The sequence below is a fragment of the Toxorhynchites rutilus genome, chromosome 2 (assembly GCF_029784135.1).
Source record: "Toxorhynchites rutilus septentrionalis strain SRP chromosome 2, ASM2978413v1, whole genome shotgun sequence".
Taxonomy (NCBI): Eukaryota; Metazoa; Arthropoda; class Insecta; order Diptera; family Culicidae; genus Toxorhynchites; species Toxorhynchites rutilus.
Window position 1 is genome coordinate 323,464,717 of NC_073745.1, and position 22,846 is coordinate 323,487,562.

Sequence of the window (22,846 nt, forward strand, 5' to 3'; positions counted from 1 at the left end):
AGAGTTAAGCAACTTTTGTTATTGTGAAAAAATGGAGAAATCCGAATTTCGTGTATTGATAAAGTATTGATTTTTGATGGAAAAATACAGTGCAAACTAAAGCAAGGCTTGACAAACATTATCCGAACTCTGCTCCAGCTATTGCAACTGTGGAATATTACCAAAATTACCGAATGACCGAAACTGAATTTTGAAAAAAAAATGAAAAAATTGAATTTTGCAAACATAAATAGTTTTACTGTGTTACCTTACAGACTTTTGAGCCAAACTGTTACATTTAACCTTAGCTGGCTTATCAGTGTTGATCCGTGTTATGAGAGACTTTACGTAATCCAACAAAAAATAGTCTAGTTGGGTCAAATCACACGATTTAGGTGACTAATTTCAGATTCAAAACGAGAGGCAATATTGCTTACCAAACTCACTCTCATCCAACTCAATTGATCCATTTGATGCTATGCGTGATGTGTGACATATATCGTGTCGAATCCACATATTGATTAACTTCAGTAACATTGGACATATTCGTCTTTGAAAACGTACTGACCAATGAACCGTAAACCATAAACCACCTCAAACGGTGATTTTTTCTGGATATATTGGAGATACTTGTAGTGTATTTCATTGCTCATTATACCGCTGGCTCGAATTATTTCATCATTCGGCCGATTTTGCAACACATCAAATGGTCTTAGTCCCGGATAATGTTTTTAGAAAGCAAGAGAATTGATAACAAAATTCAACGATTTGCTACTTTTCATAACGAAATTGCAACACAACTTTGAATTTTTACTTTGACACATGTCACGTATCACGTGCGAGATGTCGGATATAAAGGTAGGGAAAAAGAAACTCCATAGAATTGTCCTGTATGAACTGGGGATAAACAAAACTCATAATTCTTCGAAAAATACATTGGGTGTACAATAGGGTGCCAATGAAAATGATCATATCGAATTTCAAGAAGTTACCCCATAAAAATGTACACCACCTCAAAAAAACTCCGTATGCAAAATATCAGCTCAATCAAACTTTAGGGAGAGTTTTTTGAAAACCGAAAAATCACTCAAAAAAGGACATTTGATGACAATTGTCTTAAAATTACATGAAAGGTCGAGATCAACTGGCATTTAAAAAAAATTGTATGAAAAATCGACACTCTGGGACTTTGTCTTTTTTGGGATTCGAGGTAAAACGTATGGTTTACACGATAAAATACCCAATGAAAAATACTAGCTCAATTTGACATCATTTATAAGTGTCATAGACGTTAAAATGTGAGTTTTTTGAAGACCGACAATCACCGGAAATCGGAGTTTAAAAAAAAAAATGCCGAATGTCTCATAACTACACGAAACATCGAGATTTACTGTTATCTCGAAACATTTTTCTGACCGAGCTTTTTCCGCCCGAAAAGTCGATTTTTGATTTACCAGTTTAGGGGAGAATAATTAATTTTCAGGCGGAATGAACATGTCTTTAAAATCCCCGCATCAAATTAGTATTTTATTGAAATGAAAAACACTTCTTTGCAGGTAGTAAAAAAATCTCATACGAAATTGTTTTTAAAAAATTTAAACATGTATAAATGATCTTTTCACTAAAATTGCTTCGAGTTGCTGGTAATATGAATGAAAAAAAATTCGAGTGAAATTAGATTAGAAATAACGAACAAATGCCGAATAAACGGCATTTACGAGAAGGTTTGTTGTATTTTTTCGAAAAAAATAGCAGCTGAAGATATCATTTGATTGTCGAATCTTGCAAAGAAGATGCTCCATCGATGAACATGTGTGAAAAGTTGTTCAAACGATTTTGAAGCAATGGTTTCGATATGGATGGCGAGGAATATGGAAAGCAACCGAATTTTTTCAACCCACAATCAGAAGCACCTTCCGGTCACTGGTCACTGGTGGACGGTACCGTCTACATTTATGGAAGAAAAACGGAGCAGAATGGTAGAATAGACACAACATGATAATTTTACAGCATGATAACGCCAGACCGTGAATCTGTGGAGAATTATCTATAAAGAGTGAACTGTAAGGTTCTGCCTCATTCAACATATTTATCAGGCGATTCATCTTCAGATTATTATTTGTTTTGGTTCATGGCGTCGATCCTTTCTGAAGAGCGGTTCCGAGGCATTCCGGAATCCATCTTCACCCCGTATATTTGATTGTTTTTTGGAGTGGAAAAAACGAAAATCTTCTCGCAGACGAATCCTCCAGACGGTACTCTTATTTCTATTGTATTTTATGGTATTGTCTCCACCAGAAAGTCACAAGTTTACTCTATGTTAATATTCAATATTAATGCAACCATCGATCGTTTGTGCAACCACTGCATTTGTCATTTGTGTCCGAAATATGATTCAAAACGGTACCTTTATCACACCTTTATCACACGGTACCTTTAAATGGAATTCCACACCGGTGAACCATAATAGATGGCGGGTGAATTAATTTTTTTATAGACGACCAGTTTATTAGATCTAGAGAGCTTGAATTTACGACAAATTAGCTGGCATAAAGCTTTGATTAAAATTGTGCTTCTAAACTTTATCCACATGCTGACTGAAGAGTAGTTTGGGGCCAATGGTTGGGCTAAGTGACCTGTGAAGACCACTCTTTTGGCTCACCATTGAGTATTACTATACAATTAGGCGCTGGTATAAGCTTGCGAGAATGTCTATGACGAAAGATGATGGAGCATTTATTTTAATTTTCCACGACCTAGCGTAGAATCCAAACTGCTCTGGGAGTATAATATTATTTCCATTAACAAATGTTAATAAACGGTTGAGAAGAAGTTTCTCAAACAGTTTACTGATATCCGATAGCAAGCTTATTGGCCTATATCAGGTGGATAATGTGGGGTTTTTTCTGGTTTGACCACAGGTATTATTTTCGCCACTTTCCAAGCAGATGCCTATTAATAAAGCTCCATACATATGTTGGAAATATTGGTTAGTAGTGAAGATACCGTCAAAACCGGTGGCTTTCATATTTTTAGTGAATTCGATGGCTGAGCGGACCTAATTAACATTTTCAATATTTACATCTGAAAGGTGCGAAAGTATTGTGTCAAGATTTTGAATGCAACGCTCCACTTGTTGCTCATATTGGCTACGGATAGTAAGTCCAATATTATGCGAGTGGGAGAAATGCTCACTAAGTGCATTAGCTTTTTCTGAAGATGTAAATTGCAACGAATCATCAGCCTCGAAAGGTGGAATTGGTTTGGGATGAGACTTCAATTCCTTGCCAACCTTCCAGAAGGGACGAGAAAGATCCTTCAGATTATGGATTTCATGCTCGAAATTTTTGTTTTTTATTGCGTCTAACGTGTAGGAAATCACTTTTACGAGTAGAGCTGCAGCATTTTTTTATCAAGCCCTCCAGTTCTTTGAAACTGTTACCTATAAATGTTGCTTAATCTTAGATAAACCGAGTGTGGGAATCAATTTCAATGAACTTACCTGCTGAATGAGAGCCTCGCCTGCTGTCGTTATCGCACGTTGAATGCCATCCAGTGCAAGATCGACATCGCCAGGCGAGAGGTACTTCGTCAGGTATATTGTTATCCACAACCCGTTCGAAAGTCACCCAGTCGACATTGTGGTAGTTTTTCCGCTGGAGAAGTTGGGCAGCTTCCACTGTTAGCTGGGATGTACACACCACCGGAAAATGATCGGAGCTCAACTCGTTGAAAACCATTGGGTTGGATACCTTTACATTGGAAATAATGATATCTAACGTCAATGAGCTACCCGTCGAGGAGAGATACGCCGGATCGTCGGGGAAGGCAATCTCATACGGATGAGCTGATAGTGATGGTACAACAGCGTGCCGTAGAAGTTGCACTGCTGATTATTCCACACAAAATGAAACGAGAGTTGCTACAGTGGCTCGCGAGGATTGTTAAATCGCGCTCAAACTGCATTGCCAGTCCAGAAATTGTAGAACATTGTATTATGCAGTATTATGCAGTCATTGAAAATCAAGAAGAAATAAATTTTCTTACTCTTACTCACTTTTGTTCCATAGAGTGCAATTACTATGCAGCGCACTGAGTGGCGCGGATATAGGCACAGCAACAAAGTAATGAAGTCAATTTGAACTTTTTCAAATAAACTCTCAGCAATAAAATATAATGTTCACTGCTCGCTGTCTTGAGCGACATAAAATAGAAATCGAATAAAAATTCCTGATAAACTAATTTTATGTATCACACCAACTACAACTTTCACACTTCTACAGCTCCAAGGAACCCCCGGCAGCCTGCTAATCCTGAACGGCCAACAACAGTCCTTCGTATGCCATCCCTCACAACAACAACAGCAACAGCACCTCCAACAACAGCAGCAACGCAAAAACGTCTCGAGCGGAACCAATGAGAGCAGCGGAAGCGGCAGCAACAGCACCAGCAGCAGTATCAAAATGGAAAATTCACCGTCCGATGCTTCACAGCACAGCCTGATTCCCAAGCAGGAGATCATGGATCTGTCCTCGTCCCCCTCGTCGTCCTTTTCGATGATGGGACACCACCAGCAGGGTTCTTCGTCGACCCACTCATCGATCGAGAGTTCGAGCAAGCAGTATGAGAGCATGTTTGGAGCGTTTTCGTCCTCTGCGAGGCACAGTCCGGCGGCGGGTGGTCACGGTCACGGAATGGATGGCAACGGGCACCATGATAATTTGCCGTTTTTCAACGAAACGTTGGATCTATCGCAGGAAGACATACAGAAGACGTTGAGCGCCAATATGCCACTTGGGCACGGTGGTCAAGGGGTTGGAGTTGGTGGAAGTTCGGAAACGCCAACCGATGACGCCATGAATGGGGAAATTAACCCAATGGATTTCATCGAGAACTGTGGGGATCATCATGGAGCGGTCGATGATGACGTGTTTGTCAATTTGGATGCATTCGATATGTTGGTGGAGTTTCCGGAGTTGGAACTGGATGCTAAAAGTAGCTTTCTGAGCGGTAGTGAAACGGGTACCGATGTGGGTGACAATGGAGTGAGCGATTTGGGTCAGTTTAAATTGTCCGCGGGTAGTGAAATCGTTGTGGAGAATAGCATAAGGGGGCACCACTCAAACACGTCGACAATTACGGATTTTAGCCCGGAGTGGGCATACCCTGAGGGTGGAGTGAAGGTGCTTGTGACCGGACCCTGGAGTGTCAGCTCGTCTTATACGGTATTATTCGATTCGTTTCCAGTGCCGACAACGCTGGTCCAGAATGGTGTCCTACGGTGCTACTGTCCAGGTGAGCAACATGCGAGATCTTTAGTAAGATATGATCTAATATTTCTTCTATTGACAATAGCCCACGAGGTTGGAGTTGTTATTCTGCAGGTAGCTTGCGATGGTTACGTGATATCGAATGCGGTCAACTTTGAGTACAAATCACCACCCAAGTTGGAGACCAAATGCGAGGGCAATGAGAACGATATGCTGTACAAATTCAATCTACTGAATCGCTTGGAATCGATTGATGAGAAACTGCAGATAAAGGTGGAACCCGGAGAATTGGTGAGTTGCAGCAATTATTTGAGAATTTTTCATTCTGACAGTTTTTATTACAGCCCGAAGACTCCGTTCTGTTCAAGCAAGTAAACTTCGAGGACAGACTGGTAACCTACTGCCAGATGTTGACCGCTAAAATTTGGCGATCAGTCACCCCAGGATCGTGGCTTGGTAAACACCGAGGGATGACTCTGTTACATCTGGCGTCCGCCCTCGGCTACGCCAAGTTGGTTCGCACAATGCTTACCTGGAAGTCGGAAAACTCAAATGTGATATTGGAGGCGGAAATCGACGCGCTCAGTCAGGATCAGGACGGGTACACACCTTTGGTATGTATTGTTTTGATATGCAAGTTGCGGGAAAGAAACGACTTGTTACTTGTTTAACTAACAAACATGGAATGAATTTTGTTTCCGTTCTGTACGGTTACATAATTATGTGCGTATGTGTTGTTTTAAGTTTAAGTTTAAGTGTTGTTTTAAGAGGTTAGGAGAGTTCTACCAGTCTTATCTAGGACGAGCGAACCGAGACGTCGTGTGGGGCTCACACCAACTAAAAACCAGGCCCTCTACTCGTAGCCTTATTTCCCTCGGGACCCTTTCCCTTTCTTTCTTACTTCCACTCCATTTATGCTAGCATCTGTTCACCCATCGAGACGTATACCGATTAGAGCTGATTCAGATCTGCTTCCACATTCTGATCTTTCATAGCCGAATCTTCCAAAAAACATCCGCATACTGATCATCCGATCCATCAATATTTCGGTGTATAGACAGTAAATTGTCCTCATAGTTTTCACCATCAACAGCATTCGATGGTGTTTCGGTTTCCACAAACACCACGTCACATGCAACGACGATTTCTGCTTTCTTCGGATCCCATATCCTGTAACCATTCGGAGAGTAGCCAACAAAAACGCCTCACCATGACTTCGGATTCAATTTCATTCGCAGTTCCTTCGGAATGTGAGTAAACACTCGGTACCCAAAAACACACATTTTTGAAATATCCGGCTTTCGCGATTCCCATAATTCGAACGAAGTTTTGTTCGAATCCAACGCATCTCGATTCATTCGCTCACTCACGCCATTTTTCTACGGAGTATACGGCACAGTGAATTCTTGCTGGATCCCTTTTGACTTACCGCCACATCGTACGCCATAAAACATTCCAACACTTCATCCTTTGACTTCATTAAGTACACAACTATAAAATGGTTCCAGTCATCAATAAAGGTTACAAAGTATTTCGATCCGCACAGCCATACTGGCGTTACAGTGATGAAAACGGTTGTCTCGTTTGTTTTCCTTCGATCACTGTACCGGACTCTTTCGCGACAACCAACTCACCATCTTTATCCACAGCGATTTTAAGTTACTGTTATCTGCGATCGTTGCAATGATGTCACCCATAGTTCCCGTTGTTGACTGTCACAATAGTTTCTGTGCTATGTCGCAATGATTTAGGTCGATCTGGGTACCTCCATTACTGCGGAGCCGTCATCGCCCTTTTGTACACCGGACATTTGATGCTACCTACCTACCTACGTGGTCGTTTCCGTCCTCCTCATTGCACAGCATGCACCTCGGTTGCTTTGTGCAGTCTCTACACACGTGACCCTTCTCGCCGCACTTCCTGCACAGTTTGGATCTGTCTGGGCCGCTACAATTTCTCGCTTGGTGATCGAAGCCCATGCATTTGATATATCTCTCCATTTGGGGTAACTTTCAACGGGCACACGGACCATCCCACTTTTACTTTGCCCTTCCCCACCGTTTTGTTCGTCACGTCTCTCGAGCCTCGTATCGAGACCGTTTGTGTCTCATCGCACGCTTTTCTCAACCGGATTCTCATCGGCACACCATCAAGGTCACATTGTGACTGCAAAACGCAAAGCAAAGCTCTTAACCTCTGGGTCTTTTTAAGCTCGAAGAGCATTTTACCTTTCTGGGTGTGCCTAATTTTCACGACATTCTCGCCCAATGCCTTCAGCTCCGGACTCGGCTTTCCGAACGATTGCTGCGTACGTCACCCCTTCTTTCACTTCAACGATCAGGGCATCGTCCTTACTTCGTTCTATTCGAGAGACAGATTTTTCTTCTCCTGTTCCACTTTTTGACGAAGAACTACGTCTTTCATGAGAGGGCCAAATCAGAAAACAGGTCACGTTTTAATGAAATGAAGTTAACGTTAATAACTATTTTTGCCGCGAACGGATTTAGACGATTTACATACCAAACGAATCGGAAATTCCCTAAGATTTTGGTTTTTATGCAATTTATCGCAATCCCCTAGTGTGTAAACGATTTACATTGATGAAAACTAGAACCATTTTCATTTTCCCACACATTTGTTCGGCTCATTTGTGAGCATCCCTATCCATGCCGTCAATAACGAGCAACTTATTGGCCATCAACGAAGGGGAATGATTTAATGTCCCCATGTACAAAGGAAAGAAGAAGAAGATGAACGAAGGGAAATATTTAAATATTTATATATAGAGCATAAATATTGGATCTCGCTGAGGCAAACTTTCAGTATCGTTCTAGATATGGAGCAATGAACATCGCTTGTTCTTTCTCATTTTGCGTCATCACATGCTTCATTTCGGATTGAGCTTTGGACGCGACCAAATTACTTCCTCGCTAGGCAATCAACGGCTCACCAAGAAAATAATTGTTTAGGAATTTGGTGTGTGATTTGGTTTCGCACGACCGTAGCAAATCTATCTCCACCAAGGATGATAGCTAAGCTAATCGAGACCGGTAACATCAACAGAAAGGGCTTCTGTTGAGAAGAGCGCAAAACGGAGATAATTGTGTATGTGTGTGTGTGTGTATTTAGTTGCTTGAAGCCATAAATATATGGTTATTTGTGTGCGTACGAGCGTGCTTCATAAACCGTACCGTAAAAATAGTACGTCTTCGCTACGCTGATACCCCATTTGTATCTGCTCCCTGTCGCGATGCACTATCGCCTAATTTAGCTGTGATAGATGATTGTTTGGTGGTGCACATTATGCAGCCTCGATGATAAATATAAACACGGAGGGATATGTGGGAGGGAAATATTTGCACTATGGTATGAACAATGAATCTCTACTGAGGCAAATATTTTGTCTTATTCATAACGCCAATCAGTTCACATCGCTTGTTTTCCGTCGCCATAAGAGATTCATTGGTGCCTTTGACATTGCATCAATGCATTGAACTGACGCTATGGTGAAGCAGGCGTTAAGGTTGTGCGCCAAATAGTTATTTGAGGAATACCAAACTAGACCATCGTGAATGTCGTGCTGGAATGATATGAGTTATTTGGATTCGCGTGCCAGTAGCAAAACTGTCTTCAACTAGGATTGCTTCTCTTTGCTTCTCTTTTTGATGTTATTGAGATTAACAAAAAGAGTATATTTCGTGATTCTAAAATGAAAAAAAAATGGAGGGGTTGTATCCGAGACACGACCGCTTAGGAGGTTTCTTTTAATTCGTTGGTTTATCATTTCGGATATTATTTACGAATACGTCGAAATTTCAGGAATAACTCTTCAGTATAAAGTTCCAGAAACCCTGAAAAAATTTAATGGCTTGCGTGGTTTTGTAGAATCATTTCGAGAAACAACGATTCTTTCTTGCCTTTGCGAGAACAATACACTAATTTGTCATATGTCGTAACTTGTTTCATGTGTGCACGCATTGCACTGAGTATTTAACGAGAGACATCTTCCGTGCATCGCCATTCAACAAGCATCAAACACGCGTCTAACAGATACACACAGTTGCAGCGATAAAAATGAAACATCGCGAGAATGACCGTTTATGAAAAATCGTTTCTCCACTCTCGACAAGCTAGGAGCTTGTTGCATCAGGATAGGGCCGATACGCACGAGAGCAAATACTAATGGCAACTAAAAGTATCGAAGGTGTGCTATTCACACGAACAGGAAATGAACAAGTTCTAGCAAAAATAGTTATTAACGTTAACTTTAATTCGTAACAACGTGACCTTTTTTCTGATTTCGCACCCTTAATGTAAGACGTAGTCCTACGTCAAAATATTTCAGGGCGACCAAACCATCCTACTAAACAGTTATTTCTAAAATTTCACTGTATTTAAAAATAATATCCGAAGTTATAAACAAGCGACTTCAATAATATAACAGCGTAGTTCTACGTCAACAATGCGGTCGTGTCTTGGACACAACCTCCTATAATTCAGTTCCTTCTGTTTTTTATTCTTTTTTGTCTGGTTTTCGACGGTACGATTCGGCACCCGATTGTCACTCTTGGCCTTTTTCAGGTCTTCTTCCTCTCCTGGTGTATCTCTGCTTCTCATGGCCATTTGCGGGTTCAGAGGACCCTTCGGCGTCTCCAGTACCTCTACAGTTTTCTCCTTGGCCACAAGTAGTGCCTTCTTAGCACCCTCTGTTCGCGTTCAGCGAAAATGACGGCGGATCTGATGCTCGTCACAAGCTCTTCTGTTTTTAAATGTACATTGTTTCTGCCCTCTACGAATTCGTAAAGTTCGTTGACCTTCTTTATAACGTCCGTGATGCTGAACCTCCCAAGTTGAAGCCCTTCTTGGGATGCGCTTGAAGTCAACGTGAACAACTGGTTTTGTAAGGAGACAAAATCTCCCTGGAGTGCATGAGCAGCAAACATTTCTTTAGGTTTTGTGTTGCTTGTAATCGTTGTGGCCACTCGAGTGACAGGTGACCTTTGCGGACGAATTCTCGCGAACACATATTCCTCTCCATCATTTGTTGGGGTGTTTAGCTACTATTCATGTTTTCAGGGTTCCAACTCTATCTCAGCTCGCTATCTATGCAAGCAGTGAGGCCTTGCAAGGGTTGACACGGTCCTTCATGGGACCGTGTTCAGAGCCGGGTCAGAGTAAGTCAGGAATGTGACATCTGAGCCTAGTACCTAGTGCCAAAGCCCAGATGAGCATCGAACGTACCCGAAGACTTGTCAAGTTATTATCGGGATGGGGACAACCGCGCTTTTAGTCCACATGACGTTTCAGGAAGGTGTCACTCAGGGAACAGGATAGCACGACTGTCAGCCTTTAGCGTCAAATGTAAATAATTTCCTTACCATGTCTATTTTCCGTGTCGTACCAGTATGTCGTAATCGAGATCTTACTGGCGTCGATCCTGATGTGCCAGACACTCATTTCGTTGTTCCTGTACACGGTATTTCTCCCGGGCAGTCTCCATAGGCTTTACCGCGCCCTTTTTCGCGATGTCTCCCGATTAGTCGCCATTCACGGCAGAGACCAAGAACCGAAGCGCTATCCTAGGCAGGCACCTTCACGGCGTATCTGTGTGTATGTGTGCGTATAACTGAAAGTGGAGTGTACACTGTACACTGATATGAAAGTGATACTATCTTTGTTGTCATAGGGATGACATGAATCCAACATGTATACACTGTGGACTGGAAATTCAACAAATCAACATAATGCATACTGTTTTCAGATGTGGGCATGCGCTCGAGGCCACGCCGAAACGGCGGTGATTTTGTACAAATGGAACCAGAACGCATTGAATGTAAAGAGCAATACCCAGCAGAGCCCACTGGAGCTGGCCAGAGGAAAAGGATTCGCTGCTTTGGCGGCGGAACTCGAGAGACACGAAACCCAGCGTCTCCAGAATAAACAATCTCAACCGAAAACAAGTTCATCGATGCTCACGTTGGCATCCATCTCGACATCTTGTACAACTTCTTCCACTTCAACTTCGTCTGCTTCCTCTTGCTCTTCTGCGGCAACAGTAACTATTTCAGGATCTTCGAATAATTCTTTTTCTTCCTCGCTTGCGGACAATAACAGTAGCAATAGCACCAGCAGAGCGTCCGAGCCTGCCAACGATAACAGCAATACTAGCAACAATAATAACGATAACGACAGCAACAATCGGTCGGGAAGAGCGGCGAATACCAGCCCCGAGCATAGCTTCATCAACGATCTGTTCAACTATAATGATGCGCTTAACAGTAGCAACAGCGACAGCTGCAGCAATGACCACTTTGCTCTCTCGTCCTCGTTCAATCCTTCGCTTTCGCCAGCTGCAATGTCCCCCTATGGCGATATGAAAGGATCCTGTTCGTCGATGGGTTCCGGCACTGTCAGCTCAGCGTTGACCGCCGGAAATCTGCACTACGCACTGGAAAACAATAACTCGAATCCAATGCTTTCGAACGCACTGTCACCCAATTCGGACAGCAACCGGAGCCACGATGGGGTCTTTCTGAGACCGGGAGCGGTCTTTTCGAGGTACAGTCTGAATCATGTTTGAACTATTCCTTGAATCATTGTGTTATTTATTTATTTTTAGTGGTCAAAGTCCACCGGGAGCACGCCTCTCCAAACGGTCATCCATCGACAGTGGAATCAACATGGAAACCCGATCGACGATGAGTAAAACGGGTAAATCTCTGCGGGATGCCCAACGTTTGAGCAGGTAATGTTCCGTTTTTCGCAGCGAGTCGCAGGTAAATGAATAATTCGATTGATTTTTCATAGAACCGACCGCAGTATGTCGCTTCCGGTGGGTGCAGGCGGCAATCAATCACCATATGGTGGCGCCAATGCCGCCAACGTCTCCCATAAGGGAGGTGCCGCGGGAAACACTGATGCTGACAATTTCCCCCTGTCCCTGAATGATCGAACGACGGAGTCACCGTCCCAAATATCTGGCAACATTTCCCTACTATCCCCACTGCGAAAGATGGACTTCGCCTTGTGTGAGTACTTCAACCTGGATTTTTTCAGAACATTATTCGCAAACAGAATCGAAATTGAACGCTTTTTTACATTAGCTTATTAATGACCAACAGAAGGGTTCTGAGCACAGTAGTTCTTTTTTTTTTTCTTTCAGAACATGTTAGACAGTGCGAACATTTTAAAGAATTTTTCTGTTTCAAACACACATAGTTTGGGTTGAGTGTCCCGAGCGACATAACCATACAGACGCACTTTTTCCTTATTCAACATATCATTATAACATTTTTCAACTTCCGTAGAAGCTTCTTGCCTTTTCTGATCAATGCTTTAGTCAAATAAAAACCGTTATAAAAATATTGTATTTATAAAACCGGCGAAAATCCGCCACACGAATTTATGCACAGGTGAAGTTTCAGCGGTGGAAACAAGCTCGATGTGTGAGGACTCCGATTCGCTGCAGGAGGATGAACGACACTCGGTAGCGAACCTCGGTCACGCTCACGGTGGTCATGGACTGTATCAGCACCATCAACATCACCATCAGCATCATCAGGACAGCGTCGAAATGACCCCGGGGGGTGGGAACGTAGGTTAGTTCAACTTACAGAGAGGCTTAAGAACCAAGCTGTCCCCGGAATTATTTGTTTGATGGATTTGTTTTTTCATCTGTTTACTTAGTTGTGATTTGTTTTAATGTCTCTGTACTCTTGGGTTATCTTTGTTTTATGTTCTCTGTACTCTCTGTCTTTCCATTGTACCGATCTTCTGCGTAGATTTGAAACATTAGTGTTTGTTCACAGTATTTTGGTTGATTATACGTTTTATTTTCACATTATCTGTTGTTTATGTTTTGAAGTAACTGTAAATAATTATATCTTCGTGAACTCGATGTCTCATAGTTCCTTACTCTGTCCGATGAATGCTACTAATTGGGGAAGGGACAAGCTTAGTCAATACAACAATATCAATATTGAGGGTTGACCTGTAAATACAATGTTTGTGGGTACGAGAAACCTTGTATATTTCGAAATAATAAGACGAATTCTTGATTCGTGATTTTACACACCCACTGAGTGGAAAGTTTTGAAATTTGACAGTTTTAATTCATATTGGAGTTTGTTTTAACCCAAGTTGTAAAGTCACGATACGGAAATTTTGTATATATGTTCTTAATACTTAATACCGAAACTAATGGCTTAGGGTAAGTATCTAAATTTGCATGCCAGTTAATCTTATTCTGCTTCCGCTAGATTGTAGTGAGTAGAAGGTATTTACTGTTCAATATTCTGATTGAAACAGGTATACAGTGCGATGCATTCGTTTAGCCGTCTCATGTGTCTCGATTTTTTTTTCAGTGGAACTAAATACAAACTTAAATAATATTTTTATTTTTTTTTTTCAAAATTTGTTATTGAATTATAGAATCAAAAATAATATGCTTGTTCAACTGTGACTCAGGATAAACCCACAAAACCCAATTTTTTTCCTGAAGACTTGCTGTTGGTCAATATTTGGAGGCTCCCTCTTCGTTCTTTGCGAAATTCAGACTCCAACTCTTGTTGGAGATTTTCGAAAAATATTGGATCCCAGCAAAACCTTATGCATGATTTAAAATTCTTTGTATCCAATTTTGGAGCAAATTAACCCCAAATGTTCTCAATTTGATGACACCATACAAATGAAAGACAAATTTCTGCATGAGTCGAAAACTAATCAAGATAATACCAAATTTGGTATGCGAAGCTTTTAGGGGACATGGGGTTTCAGGGTTTCTATGGCGAATAGACACTCCTCCCGTCTCTCTGAGGAGGGAGGGGGGCTGCCATACAAATGAAGCATACATTTCCGCATAATTCAAGAACTAATCAAGCAAACGGAACTAAATTTGGCATGTGGAGGTTTTATGGGGAAGAAACATTTCTAAGTTGGTTCGACACTCCTCCCCCCTCTCTTAGGGTGGGCTGTCATACAAATGAAAAACAAATTTCTGCATAACTCGAGAACTAATCAAGCAAATTGAGCCGAATTTGGCATGTGAAGATTTTAGGGGGCACGAAACGTTTCTATGGTGAATGGACTCTCCTCCCCCCTCTCTAAGGGGAGAAGAGGGGAGGGGTCTGTCTTTATTCTATCAAACTTTCTGTATCAAACTTTTATTCCATGTAACGGAGAAAGATGTTATTTACAAGTGGTTGAAGAATCTTGAGCGAGAATTGTGTCTGAAAATAATCTGAGATTATTATGATGAGTTTTGGTAGAAGTACTAGGAATTTTTTAGTAAAAGGTAAATTCAACGGGGTCGATTAGAAGATCAATCAATGAACAATTCTGCGATTGGACTCATGAACTTGCGCTTAGTAAGAAAACGTGAATGTTTGAAGGTATTGACAACAAAGACAAATTTTGGGCGGGACATCTACGTATATATTGGGTCTGATTCTCGAATATACTTCACGGTGGAAACGAAATGGAGTGTATCCGCGATGACAACGGTACGGTGTCGACATCTGGATACGAAATTAGTTTCCCACTAAAACATATCATTGTAATATCAAATTAACTTCAGATAAAATTTTGGTATGAGATTATTTTACCAAGTGAAGAAAACAAAGTTTTCCATTCACATTGAACACTAATTTGATACGAAAAAGTTAATTTTCATTGATAATTTTTATTCTGCTTATTCTGCTTGAGAACCCATTATTATCCTTTACGCTTCACTAACTCGTAAAACGTAGTTCAATGGCGTGTCGTTCATTTCGTTTACACCGTGGAGTGTATTCGAGAATCAGGCCCATGCAAGGCATGGTCGCCATTCTACTTTTTCAGTACAAACCATCCGTCCCCATACTAGATGGCATTGGCACAAGAATTCAAGAATTTTTATAAATTTTGACGTGGGACTACGTCTAACCGGAATATATCGGGTAGTAAAATGAAAACCTAAACACAGAACATGCAGGAAAAAATGAAAGATTTCAAATGCTTATAACTCGAACATTTCTTACTGGATTGGAAAGATTTTTGCATCAATTGATAGGGAATATTTCTACGAATCTATCGCAATTAAGAAAATGTCATTTTTCGTTAGATAAACAATTGAATAACTATAAAATGTTAAGCGTTATCTAAACGCCCTAACCGCCTAGTTTTGATTGGCCCGATATACGGTTTCCCCAGCACAGCCATCATAATCAAGCAGCCTTGGAGGAATCGGCATTGTAAATACATGAAAGTATGGAGACTTTTGTTCACCGAAATGTGTTGCCCTAACACAGATTTCAAAACCAAGCAGTGTTGCAAATACATGAAAGTCGAGGGTATTTTTGTTCCGACTGAAATGTGTTTCACTAACACAGACTACAAATCTATGAAGCGTGGGGAAATTAGCATTGCAAATTCATGCAAGTCGGGAATATTTTCGTTCCGACTGATATGTGTTTCCTCAACACAGACATTGAAACAAGGTGTCTAAGGAAATTGGCATTGCAAATTCATGTAGGTCGGGGAAATTTTTGTTTCGACTGAAATGTATTTACCTAATACAGACTTCTAAACCAAGGGGTCTGGGGAAATCGGCTTTGCAAATAAATGCACTGTGAGTACTTTTGTACTGCCTTTGTGCAGACTAGAATATGTTTCTTTAACACGGTCTTCTAAACTTAGGAAACTGCGAAAATCGTGCAGACATTAGAGGAGAATGAACTTTCAAGTTTAAAGCCTCTATAGTATAAAAAGTAGAAATTGAAATTGATTCATGCATGCCGGGGGTACCTCAGTACCCACAGGTTTTTTTTCGTTCCCAAATGTGTTTTTCTAACACGGGTACGCGAGTACGAACACCACGCTTCAGCTCAGTTATTGAAGACTGCTTTGGAAGTTATGCCTTCATATCTTCTGCTCACTAAAATTCTACGCATACCGTTTGATGATTAGGTAAAATTCTGATGCCCATTTGCTGCGATAACGTCGATTATGAGTACCTGAAGTTCATCAAATCTAGCAAATCGGAGGTTTGAGGAGTACGTACACTTGGGAGATGCAAACATCAGAGGGAAATGTAAAATTAAACTATCGTTGGATAATTCTTCCGTTTACATGTTCAATCCTAGGCATCATACCGAATGTCATTAAATTCACAGGCAAACCTTTTTTGCGCGGGGTATCGGGACCGCACAAAAAAGTCGCATAAAAAATAGTACAAAACTTCACCAGCAGCTTTAAAAAGTCGTGTTCGGTACAAATTTTGAAAAAAACTTTTTTTGTGCAGTAGATAGGGACCGCATTAAGAAAGTTTCCCCCAAGAAAATAACTCAAATCCACACCATTCACCGTCAATGTTCTTCTGTTTCCCTGCTTTGCGATGGGACACTTTGCCTTTTCGGTTGCGCGTGGCTGTTTTGTGCTTTCAGTTGCATGTCGAAACGTGTTGCTGTGAGAAATCATGTCATGCAATAACTTAGAAAAACTTAGAGCATTTGATGAAAGGAGGGGAATGATTTCAGAAGTGGATAATTGAGACGCAAATATGCTTTTTTCAAATTGAAATGCATATAAACCATCGAAAAAAACCTAAATGGTCAATAACTTCGTCAAATATGCTTCTTTTCATACACCGCACAAAAAAAAAATCGCACAAAAAAAACCGCACAAGAACAGAAAATCGCACAAAAAAACCGCACAAAAACAGGTTTTACTGTACTTGTAACAAGGAACATAATCTATCACAAAGCATGAATTGACCTTACATGGCATTTATTCGATCTCTTTACTCACAAAGCAAGTATATTGAATTCAATTGGATTCGGAAATTGTTTCAATCAATCAAAAATTCAATAAATACTAAGGTAGGCTAAGGTAGTCCCACGTCAACCTTGCGTTTGAATCATAGATATAACCCACCCATTTTTTCTTTCCAAAATGGATGAAATCGATTGTAATGACATTTTTCATTTAAATTGTGCAACATGCTACTCAGTCACAGTTACCATGGATAGCACTTGATGAACTTGAGAGGTCACCATTGGTGCCATTCCAGCGCAAATGCTGCACAAGTTCATTGTTGCGTCACAATTTTAATTATGAAAAGCAATTATTGGAATGAATCGATTATTGTAAAGTGCATCAATGATTAATCCATAATCGATTAAAGGGTAAAATTAGACATCTCGGCTAACACCTCTTATGAGGTCCTTAAAATACTACAGTTACTGCCTTTAAGAAGCATCCCTAGTACTTATATAGGTTACTTCTGTTTATTCAGAAAAGAAATAAGCCAATCTATGTTTGACAGAAAATCAGATACAGATACATTCATAACGTGTAACTCTTTGTGGATATTAAGGCTTCAACAGGTTCTTTTGTGTTCGGATCTATAGAACATTGTTTGGAATGTAAAGTACTGTTGATGTGGACATCACCTGATGATATGTTGAATTTGAGTTTGAGTTTGAGTTTGAGGTTTTTTAAAAACCGAATATCACCCATGGGTACATGAAATCTGTGTTTTCAAAAAATTGTAAGGGGTTGTATCTAGGAATGCATCGAAATTTTTGTAATAGATTATATTCTTCGTTACAAATAAATTTGATGAACGTCCTTTTACGTTTGATATGATGCCTAGGACTACCAAAATATTTGAACGGAAAAATTGTCAAACGAGCACATCTCATGTTTACGTAGTTCTCGAACCGCGAAAGTTCATTCACCTCTAGTATCTGAAATGACGATTTTCCCAGGCTTCTAAGTTTAAAGTACGTTTTAAGGAAACATATTACGGTCTGCATTACGTTCTACAAATGCGAGTACAGCGAGTACAAATGTACTCAAAAATTACCCCGACATGTAAGTATTTGGAAAGCGGATTCCCCCAGACAGATTGATTTTGGCGTCCGTGTTAGGGAAACACAGCTAAGTGGGAAAAAATACACCCGACTTGCATGTTTTGACGAAGCGGATTCCCCCAGGCACATTGATTTTGAAGTCCGTGTTAGGGAAACACAGCTCGGTGGGAACAAAAATACCCCAACTTGCATGTACATTTGCAAAACGGATTTCCAAAGGTACATCGATTTTGAAGTCTCTGTTGCGGAAACCGTTAATCGGGCCAATCAAAACTTGGCAGTTAGGGCATTTAGATAACGGTTGATATTTTACAGTTATTCAATTGTTCATCTCATGAAAAATTACATTTTTTTTAATTGCGATAAACGCGTAGAAATATTTCCTATCAATTGGTGCAAACATCTTTCCGATCTGTTAAGAATTGTTCTAGTTATAGCATCCGAAATACGGGTAGGGTTAGCACAAATTTATGAGAAAAAAGGAAGTTCTTCCGGTTTTCATGAATTTAAACCGTTTAGAGATTAGCGAATTGTAATGTATAGCATATCAAGCAAATCTTAGAGAATTTCCGACTCGATTGGTATACAAATCATGAGAATTCGTTCACAGATAAAATAGTTATTAACGTTAACTTTATTTCACAAAAACGTGACCTGTTTTCTGATTTGGCACCCTTCCTGAAAGACGTAGTTCTACGTCAAAAATTGTGATGCCAAATTTCTCCAAATTGCATACAACGTCGGGATCTACTGTCATCCCGATTTTTTTTTTCAAAAATCGAATAAAAACAGGAAGTGGGTTATATCTATGGTATAACCGCAAGGGTGACGTAGGACTATCGTTGATTTAGAGATCATTTGTTTGAAGTTGAATCTGAATTCATTCTGAATGAATGAATATTTGGGGGACTTCGAAAACGAGAGCGTTATATTGGATACGGAAATATCCTACTGATGGGGAAGAATAATCTTCAGAAGCTATCCTGTTAATTGCGATTGATTGAAAAATCACAAAACCAAATGTATTTGGTCACAGTGTTATACCAGGGACAGACATACAGCTGTACTTGCATTGTAAGAGTACAGCGTTGTATAGGTACTATCGTACCATGACATACATACTTTGGTTGTACATTGTACCGTATGTCAAACTGACAATCAGAATTTTTCCAATTTTCACCACATATTTCAATGAAAATGGTTTTTATTTAGCGTCTTAACTATCAAACACAACAAGCAAATTTCCACTCTGAGTTATTAACTCAAGATAAAGTCAGTGAAAAGACTGTTTGCCATGTGTTTTGATACGATTTGTTCATGCTACCCACCACTAACCGTCTATGGCGCTGCACACAGTACAACTGTAGCCATGTACAGCGGTAAAATAGGTCGGTACAGGTACAGCGATTGTACCGAGTTGCTTGCATGGTTCTAGCGCTGTACATGGTGACAGACATACAATTTTCGAAGTACAACGCAAGTACAGCTGTATGTCTGTCATAAGTATTACATGGATAGAAAACATTAAAATAAACTTTTTCACATGAATGTAATTCTAAATTTCCAGAGGAACGGGCAGATTATTTTCAGTAACGATTAGATATTTCCACATTTTCCTCGATACTGGAAGCCCACCAGTGGTTAATGCTAACTCGATAACCATCTGTTAATAGCACTTGATTGAAACATATTTGGTCACAGTGTTACATGGATAGAAAACATTCAAATAAACTCTTTCACATAAATGTATTTTTAAATTCCAAGAGGAACTGGCAGATTATTTTCCGGATCTTTCTCGATGCTGAATGGCATCCAAACGGAAAGAATTCCGTGCGTGTATGTGTGTGTGTAGCGGCTGCTTCGATGGTCACCTTCTCTTCTTCTGAAGGATAGACTTCTCTGTGCTCCCTCACAGTTTCAAACAAACTGCTTGTGTTTCAGGGCAGATCTCGATCCTTCGTCGACCAGCATCCTCAGCAACGATGTTGTCTTGTCGATGTCCTCACGAAAAATGAATGCGTCTCACCACCAGAATATCGCTTAAGTATGCTTTTTGTGCGTGATTGAATCGAGAGAAAGCGTGGTTTACGATGGCAATTTGGAAGGCAAACTAGAGGGGAATGAACTCTTTGAGCTCGGAACTTTCGGCGACTGAGCAATAATCGATTGCGGGCGCATACAATATTGGATACGGAAATATCCTACTGATGGGGAAGAATAATCTTCTGAAGCTATCCTGTTAATTGCGATTGATTTAAAAATCACAAAACCAAATGTATTTGGTCACAGTGTTACATGGATAGAAAACATTCAAATAAACCCTTTCACATGAATGTAATTTTAAATTCCCAGAGGAACTGGCAGATTATTTTCCGGATCTTTCTCGATGCTGAATGGCATCCAAACGGAAAGAATTCCGCGCGTGTATGTGTGTGTGTGTAGCGGCTGCTTCGAGATCTTCCCGGGGAACCGTTTGTGGCATCACTCTCCTCCTGATGTATTCATGTCCAGCCTAAGGTGCACAAACAGGCTCTTGGTGACACCGTTCATCAGCGCTTTCATGATAAACGAAGAGCTTCACCACAACAGCGACAACATGCTCCAATCGCTGTTCAATTAGAACTGAGTGGATTTCCGAGCGGCGCTCGTTTATATACCGATTGGTGATTTCAATAGCCTGTTTTGAAAGCAATTTTAAGACTATTGAAACAAGTTTTTGGATCAAAAAGTAACAAGTATATAACGTGTAGACATTTTATCTTTAGAATGAAGTGTTTATCATACCATTTCGTTCAGTTGTTTAGGAGCTATTAAGGCTCAAAATCTCGGTCTCCGGCGTAACGCTTTCGTTTTCGAAACTTTGATTTTACACCCCTGTATAGAAATGAAAGACGTAGTCCTACGTCAAAAACCCATTATTTTCAGCAGAGCCTCAAAATACACTGGAGTCACTTTTTACGCGGGGGATACGCGGCGCGTAGAAAAAAACGCATAAAAGAAAACCGCGTAAGAAAAACGTTTAAATTCCGAAATCATCGTAAAGAGCGTCTTCAGTGTATTTTTATTAAAAGTAATCCCCGTTGGAATCTACACATTTTGCCCAACTCTCAGGCGAATTGTGGCTTTTCAGTACAAGTCCACATGAACCATTCTACTTAATTTGTTGATTATTTATTAGATAGAACTAGAATTTTGATAGAATACAAAATATTTTATTTTTTATAGAATACATTCAATACATTACAAAATTGGTGTTTTTTTGGCGAGTTTGTGTTTAGGGAGTGCGAGTAAAATCAAAACGAATGAAAACTTGTTGCAATAATTTCAAAGTATTATGAAAATATCCATCAGTGGCGTAGTGTGACCGGGTGACACCCAGGGCGGGTGGTTTAGTTGTCACCCCTCCAACCAAATCTTGTTGTCATGTCTTTGTTTTTGTTCTCCATCGAACCACCCGTGGTGAACCGCAATCAGATTTCGAAGATTTCTAGGGCCCAGGAGGAACACGAAACCTATCGTATTGGTAACTCTGTACGTTTGTCTGAAATCGCTGTATTGAATTCATCCATTTGTGTGCAGTACTTGTTATAATTCATCAATCGGTTGCTATGTAGAAGTTCATAATACAGAATTCCATTCGAATCCCGCTTCATTTCGGTAATCTGAAGTTTGTTTCTTTCATTCAACATCGTTGTAAATGAACTTTCACCGAATTCATGTAGAGTGGTTTTAAATATCTGCGCTCATCATCAGTGATCGCACGGATTTTCCGTTCAATCCAAAACATTGCAAATGAACAAGCTGATAGGGTGGCTGACAGAGGACGTAATTCTCTGCTAATATTCACAGATGTCTCAGCTGGAAACTTCATTCATTGGGTAACAAAATTATTCAACAATATCTTTCAACAATTTTGTGATGCACTTTGCTCAACATTTCTGGAAAAAGTTCCAACAAACATTGTGAAACGGTCGTCAGGATCGCCAAAAGTGACCAGTTCTCATGCGATATAGAATCTGACAGATGATGTATAGCAAAACACCTGTAGAAACCCAGTCAATGATCAGTGAGCGTCGTATGTCGATCTGAATTAATTAATGAGCATCTTATAATCAACTATATAAAAGCACTCAACAACCCAATCGATAGAAGAGCAACATTGATAAAATTCTTGAGAAAGATTCTTCCCAAAAGGTTTCCCAAATCTCACTAATAATCAGAAAAAAACCATACAAATTGTCTTTGCACTTAAACAAATACGATATGAACTTTTACCTCCAAAACGGCTAAATGTATGCATTGTACTGTATTTCAATTAAATAAGCCTAATAACTTAAATAATATGTTGAAGTTAAAAAATCCAGAGGTTTACGAATATTCACACGTTGATTGTTTACAGGGGATTCCGATGCCAAAGTGCTTACCTTAGCGGAACAGATTATCGCAGCAATGCCGGAAAGAATAAAGGTAAGAGCCATGCCACCACTGATATCTGATGATAACGTTATCATCCATCACATAGAATGAATCAGAGGAAATCATGTCTCTGGGCAGCCCGATGCAGGAAACGCTTAGCGAAGATGCTTCCGGGATGAGCATGCTGAATGACTCCTTCATGGAACCTCTGCTGGATTCACTGCCGTCATCTCAGTTCGAAGAGTTCAATTTCGAATTCAGTGATCACAGTTATAGGTAAGTGGGGAACGCGTAATCGCTGTTTATGATAATTTGTTTGATAAACATGTT

At 40.3% G+C, this 22,846-nt stretch overlaps 1 protein-coding gene across 7 annotated transcripts in view; it reads left to right on the forward strand.

Annotated features, from left to right (window-relative positions):
- LOC129764388 (calmodulin-binding transcription activator 1) overlaps positions 1–22,846 on the forward strand; it is a 675,564-nt gene that overhangs the window by 630,478 nt on the left and 22,240 nt on the right. For 5 of the 7 annotated variants that reach the window (XM_055763402.1, XM_055763405.1, XM_055763403.1 and 2 more), the window contains 9 exons: positions 4,263–5,274; positions 5,335–5,540; positions 5,594–5,863; positions 11,011–11,807; positions 11,869–11,994; positions 12,057–12,277; positions 12,662–12,847; positions 22,500–22,567; positions 22,623–22,792. In XM_055763402.1, coding sequence (XP_055619377.1) covers positions 4,263–5,274; positions 5,335–5,540; positions 5,594–5,863; positions 11,011–11,807; positions 11,869–11,994; positions 12,057–12,277; positions 12,662–12,847; positions 22,500–22,567; positions 22,623–22,792 — 3,056 coding nt within the window. The remainder of the gene's footprint in view (positions 1–4,262; positions 5,275–5,334; positions 5,541–5,593; positions 5,864–11,010; positions 11,808–11,868; positions 11,995–12,056; positions 12,278–12,661; positions 12,848–22,499; positions 22,568–22,622; positions 22,793–22,846) is intronic. The other 2 variants (XM_055763406.1, XM_055763407.1) reach the window with 1 other exon arrangement.